Source organism: Haliotis asinina, chromosome 3 (assembly GCF_037392515.1).
Source record: "Haliotis asinina isolate JCU_RB_2024 chromosome 3, JCU_Hal_asi_v2, whole genome shotgun sequence".
Classification (NCBI taxonomy): domain Eukaryota; kingdom Metazoa; phylum Mollusca; class Gastropoda; order Lepetellida; family Haliotidae; genus Haliotis; species Haliotis asinina.
The window spans coordinates 19658613-19670358 of record NC_090282.1 but is presented as its reverse complement, the minus strand read 5'-3'; the positions used below and the strand labels follow the sequence as shown (position 1 = coordinate 19670358).

The following is an 11746-nucleotide window of genomic DNA, read 5'->3' as shown; positions in this document are numbered from 1 at the left end:
CCTCCGGTTGTAATTAGCTGTCTAAGGTGAACAAAACAACTATCTGGGATCTTTTTATCAGACATGATCCTTTTTGTGAGAAGGTCAAGACCCTGGATATCATGTAATGATCAATCTGCCTCTCCAAGGGAATACGAGAGGGCAGTCACAGACTTTCTTTCTGGAGTCAAGGGGAATATGTTGTCCCAGAAAATTGTTCGAAAAAACGTTTGCTTCAGTCATGGAAAAAAAGAAATATGAAAAATGCCTCAGAAGTTACTTGGTTCACCTTTATGTGTTTTTTTTCAAATAAGAAAAGATATAGCAATTAACTTAATTTAAAATGAACATGCTGAGTGCCAAATCAATATGCGGGACCTGTAAAGGTCCGGGTTAGAATTGATCATCAGCAACCCATCCTTGTCGGGAGAGGCAACTAACGAGATCGAGAGGTTAGGCTCGCTGACTTTGTTACGACATGTCATAGTATCCCAACTGCATATATCGAAGCTCATGATGTTGATCACTGGATTGTGTTGTCCAAACTTCATTACTTACAAACCACAGTCATATAGTTGGAATACTGCTGAGCCCGGTGTTTAAACACAAACCAGTCATGCTTGCATGGCTGGTCCAAGTTTGGGCATTCAGAGAGACAATGTTCGTAGAAATGACTAACATTCAGTCATTCCAATTGTGCAACCTGACTGACTGCCTTCAGTTGGCATGTCAATTCCACATAGATCATAACTGTTTACACATGACCTGGGTTTGGTGTTGCAGAATCAGTCAGCTTCATGGAGATTCATCAGCAATGCAAGGCTCAGGTTCCTTGTAGACATCACAGTCAGATCCACTGGAGTGAAGAGGGGCAAGCGTTGAACCAGAGACCAGTATATGGTCTCTGGTTGAACCATGGCGTTCGGTCTAGGTGGTCTTCCGTCAGAGAACGTCTGCGCCAAGTCAGCCAATTGGTACTTAAGGTGGGACGCTTCATAAATGTGGCGATACTTTGCACTACCAAATGAAGTCTGCATTGCATTTGTACTGGCGTAGTGTATGACGTTGAAAACATGACCATACGAGATTTCACGATCTGTTATCTGCGAGTACATTCACAATGACGTTATCATAAACAGGTGGACTAATTAGTGGTGATGATCTGGAGATGGTGAGTTGTTTGTCCATATTGCATTATCTTGAACCAACATGCCAACTGATTTAGCATCAGAAGGGACCTCACATCTATTTATTTAACAAGTGAATGATTTCAGATTTTGTCGGAATGTAATGTCTTGTCGGGAGACACCAAATGTGTCCACCTTACCTTAGGTGCGAAGACAACTGTCAATATTGTAAGAATTTGATAATTATATAACAATCAGTTCAACCTAACATGAGAAGACCCAGGAAAATATTACCCTACTGTGTATTCTGGTAAGACTATTTCTATAATCATTTTATACGAACTAAAACATGGGAGATATATCAATGTTGATATGACAGTAATGAATGTATTGAGAGTGCATCACGACTTGTTCGTTCTAATCTGTCCCACAGTCCCTGAACCACATTAATTTGATTACTGCCAAGCCTTCCTTGCAGTGCTAAAGCCCGAAATGAAGTAAGTCTAGATTCCTCAGGTCATCTCTGCTGTCCCTGGGTCTCCTTTTCAATTAAAATAGATTTGGTTTTTGCTATCAAAATTATATGTATGCAGAGATTAACCGTTGTGCACGTCCTTACCACCAGTGTTGTCTATACAGCAATAGCTAATTGGCGTATGTCGTTACATTTCCACGTGTGCGAACTAAGAAAAACAAAACAGGCAAGAAACAATAACAACTGTGGGATGCAAGGTGATTGTCAAAATTAATCATCTTCAGGAGATGTGTTTGAAAGTAGTTTGTTAACGCTTACACTTTCTATCCAAACAAAATGTTCAGGTCCCCTGCATTTTGTATATTAGTGTATATACATAATGAGACGAACCCGAGATTCGAACCTAAGACATAGGTATATGGTACTAACAGCGCTTTTAACGTGTAACGACTGTCTGGTAAGATATAGCCTAGCGATAAACAGACAACGTTTTAGCCATTGTGAAACGTTCCTTGAAACATCCCTTCACCTTGGAGAGGTTTCAGTTTCATACTTTACACTGCTGTGTTGAACAGTCTGTAAAGAGGTAGTCACAACAACACGTGCAGTCGTTCTGTTACACCGCCGAGGTATTTCAAACACTCTATTATCCTGTTATGACATAAGAATTTACACTATTATCAGCAAAATACCAGTGGTGTCAGTCACAACCAGGCAAATATGATGCCTCTCTTGAAAGACAGCATTTGTTTACTTCCAAAAAGAAGTTTCATAGCATTCTTCTCAACAATTTTAACTCGACCACCCATTGTGAAATTACGCAGCTATCAGAACCTGTGACACTTGTGAGTTGTAACGATACCTTTTGGAATATTTCAAGACTTCTTCGAAGGGAGTGAAAGAAATACAGGCGAGAATTTAGTTTGAACTCAAAAACAAATTTATAACTGCTCGCCGGAAATAGTGCTTAGTCAATACACCTGTTGAGGTACGGTTGCCAAAGAGGTCCAAGGCAAAAGAACATGTGCACAGTTGCGTCCCTTGAGAGCCAGGATACGCTTGCCAGAGTCGTGTAGTCTGATTCCTTGGCTGCCTGACATTGACAATATACCAATCATTGATCTGGATCATCAAAATGACATTGAATTCGCATATACTACTATCACACGCTAAGCGTATAACAGATTGATTTCTCATGCGTCAAGCACCACGTGTCCAACCGACTGAGGTCGCCTGTGTATGACTCATGGGAGTCACGTGAGTATCGAGCGTCATGAAAACATCTCTAACTTAGGAGATATACTGATATCTACATATCATACCCTGCGTGACATACTAGCGGCACTCACACCTTATATCCTTTGAGATGAGTCGGTATTCACACCTTATATCCTGTGAGATAAGTCGCTATTCACACCGTGTGTCTTGTGAGATAACTTGGTGTTCACACCTTATACCCTGCGAGATAACTTGGTATTCACACCTTATAACCACTTAGATAACTCGGTATTTACATCTTACATCCTGTGAGATAACTCTGTTTTCGCACCTTATATCCTGTGTGACAACTCTCCACTCACAACATACATCCTGTGAGATAACTACTTTGTAACACCTGTTTTCATGTGAAATTACTCTGTATTCACATTTTGTACTCTGCGAGTTACCAAACTGCAAGAAACAACACAGTTTATTGGCATCAAGACCACCGACACTGTGCTGCCAGACAGTCTTCTCTATCCCTATGTTGGTGCAGTACTCAGGAGCTCCCACGGTGGAAATCTGACATATTTTAACATTGAAACAAAGAAGAAAAATAAACGTACACAAATTTTAACTAACATCTATACAAATATCTGAAGATGGGCTTGAGACAGTTTTAATGAACAAAGTGAACCATTAGTATGTACGATAAAACCAAGTCAGTTATATCGGCTTGTGTAGCAGAGTTACAAGAGTGGTCTCCCCTCCATAAATCAACACTGTTTATTTACACTGGCAGTCTGTTCTGATGTCTGGATTTAGCAGTCCGACTGCATAACATTAAAACCGAAGACTGTCTTTTCTAAAGAAGCAAACGTTAGTGATGACAAAACATAAGATTAAAATCAACACCTTATGTTTTCTTCAGAATATAAAACTTGGTCTCTGAACTATTTAGCTACAGATTCCTGATTTATTTGTAAGTGCTGAACTTAGTAAACAGCACCTAACAGATTTAAGGTCTGTGGGAGTGAGTAAATGAGTGAGTGAGTGGGTGACAGCGGGACTGTCAGGAAAGAAACATTGTTTTTGACAGCCTGTAAATTATCGATTCTGGGCCAGGTAATCCAGAAAATGGCAGCCTGAGAGAGAGTTCCATGCCATTGAAAGGAACATCAGCCACTTCACTCACTGAAGTCAGGATACAGATGTGTGCCTGACACACAATATCCTTTCCTATGGCCTCCGCTTCACCCGTGTCTCAACACCTCTTTGCAATTGTGGGTCATGTGAAAGCTTTCCGAAAAGCTATAAAATCAAAAGAGCTTCAAAAACTGTGACATCTAAAACTTATGAAAGCACACTTAAAACAGGCTTCTGGAAACACTGCAGGGACAGAGTGCTGACCAAGTGTTGTCAACTTCTGCGTTCAAGCACAGTTGAGTGAGTGAGTGAGTGAGTGAGTGAGTGAGTGAGTGAGTGAGTGAGTGAGTGAGTGAGTGAGTGAGTGAGTGAGTGAGTGAGTGAGTGAGTGAGTGAGTGAGTGAGTGAGTGAGTGACCACCTTTAGCAACATAGCATCAATCTGATTATGCGAACACTGGAACTGGGCTTCCCACATTGTACAAATGTCAAGGAATTGAGTACTGGTGTGATGAGCAAATGCTATAGATACTATTAGGGATGCCACAGGTGGGTAGGACATTTCCCTATCAGGAAAATTCCCCACTAGGACAATTCACCTGATGACATTTCCCCATCTTGACATTTCCTGACATATGTTTTGTAACCAGTAGGACCATTCCTTTTTCAAGGTGGAGAAATGTCATGTGGGAATTGTCCTAGACGGGAATTGTCCTGATGGGGAATTGTCTGTACACCTGCCATTTCTTAGACCACACAGTTATTGATATTTAGTTATGAAAGTACTGGTTTAAACATGTTTTTGTATCCTTTACATTTCGCAATTGCATCATGTCTTTTGATAAGAATTAAAAGTGATTGTTTTTCATGCACAAAGATGTAAATCTTCTTAATCTCTTAAAATAAAAAATGCTTATCTTTTCACGGACAATAGTAAAATATGAAATATTAATGTTTAAGATGTAACAAAATTTACACAATTATGCCGTGAAAGTAGGTATCATGATACATATCGAATTGTGACAATGGTGCATACCGAATAATGACATGGGTAACGTGATTCGTAAAGATCAATGAAACCTATGTATCACAACATCCCTAGGTACTAGGTGCTGCCTTACTGCCTCATCCATTGCTTGGATACCTTCCCCAAATCTTAACAGTAATGGACTGCACATAGTCCCCATCAAGGCACCTTATACCCAATACAGACTCTGTGCACAAAAGCCACCTGGAACTTGTTTGAGAGAGGTCAATGACAATGAATCAAAGTTTGGCTTATTTTTTCCAACAACATGACAAGTACAAATCAATTCATAGCCCTCGTTGAGACTTATACCTCTGGAATACATTTAATCATAATTTATTTTCATTTTCCTGTTTTTGTTAAATTAACACATAATAAAACTGTTGGAAAACATATAAGCAAAATAGATTTTTTCTTGTTCTTGCAGGATTAACTACAAACTCTGATGAATAGTGAAAACGGGTTTACAATTGTCTTCTGGACTAGTTTTACATTAAAAGAATTTCAAAGGTTGCCATGATTGTTCATGATTAAAGTTCCAGAAATGAAATGGATCTTCATTTATCTGAACTGTTGTTGATGCTAACCAAACAAAATGCCCAAATCATTGACCAGATTGAGAATGATCTGGGAATACAATGTGACATAAGGGTGGATGGGCAGACAGACATACAGCACCCAATCCTGTAACAACCCATGCTGGATTGGAGCGTTGCCAGTTTTGAGAGGTACCACTGTATTCAGAATCCAGTCATGAATATAATAGTTTTGTTTACGTCTCAGGTTCACACCAACACTTTCAGGTTCTACATGAAATTTCAGCACCAACAAACATAAATCTGAACACCTTCAAAGATTTGATACAAAGACACCAAGAAATGATTAGTATTGGGATGTATATTTACATCAATTTAATTTCATCTGTACACATCATACAATTTATTTAAATACTGCCTTGTACAGTGCTTCATACAGAGATGATATTCTGATATATACAGTTTCTGTTCACATGGTACTGCTCAGTTTTTGCCAGGGATTATCAGATATATTCTTATATACATGTATTTAATTCTCTTGAAACCTTCTGAAAACATCTTGAAAATCACTGAAAGATACTAATATCCCTATCAAATAGGGATATATCTATCAGACATAAAAACATTGTATTTTATCAACACATGTGGTGCTAAGTGCACTTAGTGTCATTGAATGTACTTATCACAGAATGTTGACACGTTTACTGGATCTGTTGTGAATCAGTATAGAAGCATCAGATAACCAGAACATACCCAGAACACAAAGAACATCAACTGTTGTGTACAGACAATTGTCACGAAATAAACCACAGGTTGCTGTAACAGAGAGATGATCACAAAATATTCACAGCTCCAACACATGTCACAGGCATATGGCAAACCTAGCGTAACTATCAACAAAATCCACACACTAAGCATCAGTGATGAAATAATACATATCTTCACATGTTATTGTTTGACTGAAGTTACCACTCCCATTAAGCCACTATATCACATAAAGGAACTTTTCTCTTTCTCTCGTTTGTGAAGAATTGTGATTATTGTTTGAGTAAGTATTATTTCATGCCACTTTCAGCAATTGTCCAGCAATACCACAGCAGGGGACACCAGTAATGGGTTTCACACATTGTACCCATGTAGGGAATTAGACCCAGGTGTTCAGTGTGAGAAGCCACTAGGCTACCTCTCAGCCCCTTTTTGAATAACAGAATCCAGCCTAATGGAAGCCTTTCAGATGATTTACTGTCAAAATATCTTACCTCTGAGTTGAGGATATATCATTACATATATCATTATTGCCAGCAACACCATAAGGCTTTGATGTGTTCAATGAAGCAGTTAACAATAGTGTATAGAGATTCTGCCATGAAAACTGCCACTCTAATTGTTTGGAACAAGACTAGACAACAGTAGCACCACATTATTCATGCATAAGTTAAATCATTCACATAAAAGATGAAGCTATAGATTTTCATCTTTCACTTCATACTCTCAATAAGTGAGTATGTTTTGAACACAGCTTTTAGCAATATTTCCGCACTGTCATAGCACAGGATACAGGAAATGGGTTTCACACATTCAACTCATGCTGGAAATCGAACCCAGATCTTCAGTGTAATGAGCAAACACTTGACTGGCTAATTGTTTAACTCTACACTAGATGATAGATAGGTTATTTGTATATAAGGCCATTTGACCTACAGTGAAAAATAGTACATAGTATAGATGCATTACCCGATATGTATGTAATATAGGTGAAGAAGCAAATTTTACTATCAGTATTTCAGAGATTACACTTGTCATAGATATAGGATATTACAACAGCACAGGTTTATACGGGATGGTACATTATATAGTTGAGTGTATTCTCCGAAATACTGCTAGTAAAATTTGCTTCTATGACCCATATTATATACATATCGGGTATCGCATCTATACTATGTACTATTTTGTGCTGTAGGTCGAATGGCCTTACATACAAATAAACTATCTATCATCTATCATCTTAACACTACACTCAGCATATTACAGCAATATGGTGATGGTCTATAAAAAAAATCAAGTCTGGACTAGACAATCCAGTGATCAAAAGCCTGGCTATTGACACAGTCGGGACATGATATCATGAGTCAACCAAGTCAGTGAGACTGACCACCTGATCCTTTAAGTGTTCTCTTATGACAAGCACAAGCTGCTGAAAACCAAATCCCTATCCCAGATGTTTATGACTTTCCAAACGCTTTAAGCACTATGCCATCTCACCACCTCAATTCTCAACTGAACTACATGAATTACATACTGAGGGAAACATTAGGGGAACAGCACTTCATGGCAGTGTTCCTTTATTTATTCTCATATCTCCTCCCACAGCGCTATTCAAAGCTGGTGATGAAAACTGGAAAATATTAAAGGAATGCTTGAATTTTCCAGTGTTCCTCTATTTGTTCTGCAGTTTGCAGAATGGAGTTTCTGATGAATCATTACACATCGCTGATCTTTGGCAAATATATGAGGCTGTTGCAAGAACGTCTGGCTAGAGGAGCGCTTCCTCACAGACGTCAGTAAATGGCTGATTGTCCTTGCATACAGTGATGAAAATAAGCAACAGGCTACTTCCTTAGTCCTCATATGACAGGCTTCATAGAAAGCTTGACGCATTGTGGACATTCTCACAGGAAGGAACAAGAAGCTGATGTCTGACTGATACAAAGTTGTCATAAGTATTATCCTGACTCCTGATCGTATCATGACTTTTTGGGGAAGAGTCTCATGAGCAATACCATCCAGCAGAACGTAATGATTACCACTACCAGCATCACCCAGATCCACCACGAACATGCCTTGGTGTGAGCCTGTAGTCGCTCACTCTCCGTCTTCAGCTTACCCAGGTTTGTTTCTGCCAGTCTTGTGCTGTCTGTCACTTTCTGCAACAAAATTATTCTAATGACTCATTGATTTTGCAGGGCATCAACCAAAACAAAACACGTCTCACCTGCAACTTTGACGAAATTTATGGACATTCATATGCTTATAACTGTTTTCACTTATTACATCATTGTGACATTTCTGTATAGATTAATAGCTCCTAAGTTAATAGCTCCAAATAACGATCAACTGATTACATATTTTCAGCAAGTATTTTCAGTTTCAAATGTATCTCCAACCTTGCATTTTTGATACAGCAAGCAGAGTTACCTCCCCACTCTATCTCCCTGATGGTTAAGCTTTTGTTTAAATATATACAATTAATGGGACAGAGACACACACTGAATTCAGTTATTTAAGCAAAAATGTCTAGACTGAATGAATTAACTAACTGGCAGTACTGAGAACAAGCACAAAATACCAAAAGGGTGATGTGGAATCAACAAGATCAACAGATACAGAGTTGTGTCCCTTGAAATAGATATTTTGACCAGCCATTGCAATTTACAACAAATGTTATGAATAACAGCTTACTTACTTTGTGATTGTGACATTTCTATATAGATTCTTGTATTGTTGGCAAGGAGGAGTGATATGTGAAGGGGAGGAGATGCTATTGCACATCACAGCTAAAGCTCTCTGTGATCATGATGACAGCAATGCCTACCTATTGTACAATTTCAGTCTTTTAATTGACAGCCTTGGTTTATCTGTGTATGTACCTGATGCTGTTATCATAACAAGTAGAGTGTCCATTGGCTTACAGAAAGTATAAAGTCATTTGATCAATAACAGAGCATGTTGTATGTGAGCAGCTGTTGCTTCAAGGCGCTTTCCAGACCCAGTAGTCGACATTTCATATTACTGGAACTGATTATTTATAAAAGTATGCACCAAAACAAGAAGTAGTGCTGTCTGACAGTATTTGTCAGCAAGATACTTACCCTAACCTGTTTGAAAGATAATCAATGAAATTATGAAACCTTCAAGTTTACGATTACAAATGATGCAAAATGTCAGGTACTGCCAGAAGTGAATTTTAAAAATGTACAAAGTCAGAAAAATATACACCTGTCTGAAAACTGTCATTAACATAACTAAGCTTTGTAGATGTTGTCCTACAGGGCAGTCACAATCAAATACATGTGGTATTCTCATCCCTGTTCCTGTAGGTTTACCTTGATGTCATCCTGAACAATCTTGCCAGACACTGTGACATTATGCTTCAAGCCCTGTGCAATGACCAGCATCTCCTCAGCAAGTTTCTCCTGTATCTGATGATGATGCTGAAGTACAGTGTCAATGTCTTGGTCCTTGGTCTTTTGTCGCTGACGTAAACCGACATCTTCATCATCTATCAACACAAGACAGACTAAACATTCAAGCATGCTTTTAAATGAGAGCCATGGTTACAATTTAAAAATGACTGAACATATGAGTAAAAACGCAAAGTTCTTCAATGGAGACAATTTACAACTCTCTGTGTCTGTGTGTTTTGTTGCATGCCTCATACAGCATACAGCTATATGATGGTGGTATGGTAAAAATAAAGTATAAGACAAACCAGAGGTTTATATTATGAACAACAATACAACTAAATCCACACATCAACCAAACCACTAAACCTAACTGCATGAGTTGTTTAATTACCTCTTACAACCATCACTGGTGGCGGTGACCTATTTCAACTCAAATCTTAATATGCAACATGCAGTCTATAGTTAATAAATCTGAAGATCTCACAAACAGCATAGTTAGCAATGACAAATTCGTACCTAAATTACAACAATATCAATTCACATTGAAATCTGAAATCTCTGCAAGTTAGATCAATGCAATTGGCATGATCAAACCCTAATTATAAGCTGATTATGTACAATAAAAAACATGCTATCCATCCAAGTATTATTTCACTAATGTAGCTTTTACCATAATCATAGAGTGCTTTTTTTCTGCTGTATACAGTTCCTTGCCAGCCTGAAGTAAATGTCAATAAAATCCATTGAAGCTTATATATACCTGTGTGTCCTGATCCTAGGAGTTCATCTCTCATTTCCTGCTGGTACATCACTTTGGCCTGCATGTGCAGCTGCTTTCCTGATGTTGATGATGTTGTCCGAGGCACAGACAGAAGATCAGTAGCATGGGCCTTCTCAGAGGCAGTAGGCTGTATTTGGGGAACGGTTTATAGATGACAACACAGATATTACCCGAACATCGAATCACGAATTGAATGAATATCAGAGAAAAAAATGAATCAAATCATGACCACCCGATCCCATTAGTCGCCTCTTACAAGATGCATAGTCGCCTTTTATGGCATGGGTTGCTGGGTTTACAGGTCTACAAACACAAAGGTTTTCACATTTTTAAATTAAAGAGGATACAGGTAACAACTCACCATTTTCTCTGCCTCTATGAGTCCCTTCAGTAATTCTACCTTTTTCGTGTAACCACTAAGAATTTCATCACAAGGTTTACTGAAATTAACAATAAAATGTTACGACCGTTACATAGAACAAGCCTATCTTTGCTATAAGCTGACTTTGATCTTCTACATGGACCATAATGAAATGTGAAAAAGCGCCTAATACGGTATTTTTTTAAATAGTGATTTACTAAATTTTAAGGTCATTATGGTCATGCCTAACACTAGTCCAGCATATAACTAGACGACTTCGCACTATACCAAGGTGTGCTCGACCTTGGCTGGAATACGAGTTTATTCATATGAACTAGCCTAACACAGACTCTGTACCTAAGTTTGAGGAAACTACCTTTGCGCTTTCTTCAACTCCGACAACTGATTCTGTAGAGCTCCTATGTACTGAAATGAACGAGAACAACTGACATATAGAAAGGTACAATGTTTTGAGGATGTAGGACCATGTCGTAAATATGCATAATACAGGACCGCATCACATCTCTCGGCTACTGAGTTACTGAAGTGTATTGAGAGATATCTTCAACCTGTCGCAAGAGTTTCATAGATCGTCTCCATTACTAATAACTAAGGGAGAAGTGCACTTTATCGGGCGCAATAACATTACATAACTAATAAACAAGAATATCAGATAACGGTATTATCGGAAATCACATTTCCTGACGAAAGCGTTCGGATTTATTTGACAAGCCAATCCTCCTTGGTTTCAATGCCATTATTAATTGGAAAACATTACAATTCTGTGGATACCTTTTCAAGTCGCCAATCTTTTAGCGATTTATCACTTGCCACGGCTTCACATCGGTTCAACAACCTGTTGAAGTTTATTTCCAGCCTGGTAGACGCCATGTTGGCAATTTACAGTCCTACCTTCGGCGTGAAGAGTTCC

At 38.5% G+C, this 11746-nt stretch overlaps 1 protein-coding gene across 1 annotated transcript; it reads right to left on the bottom strand.

Annotated features, from left to right (window-relative positions):
• Positions 1-5835: 5835 nt before the first annotated feature.
• On the bottom strand, positions 5836-11733 carry LOC137276626 (vesicle transport protein USE1-like). Its single transcript, XM_067808235.1, has 6 exons — positions 11608-11733; positions 11192-11241; positions 10816-10894; positions 10434-10581; positions 9593-9768; positions 5836-8413 (listed from the first exon to the last, which is right to left on the bottom strand). The coding sequence occupies exons 1-6, from the start codon at positions 11704-11706 to the stop codon at positions 8234-8236; spliced, it is 732 nt and encodes a 243-aa protein (XP_067664336.1). The 5' UTR covers positions 11707-11733; the 3' UTR covers positions 5836-8233.
• Between the last annotated feature and the right edge of the window lie 13 nt (positions 11734-11746).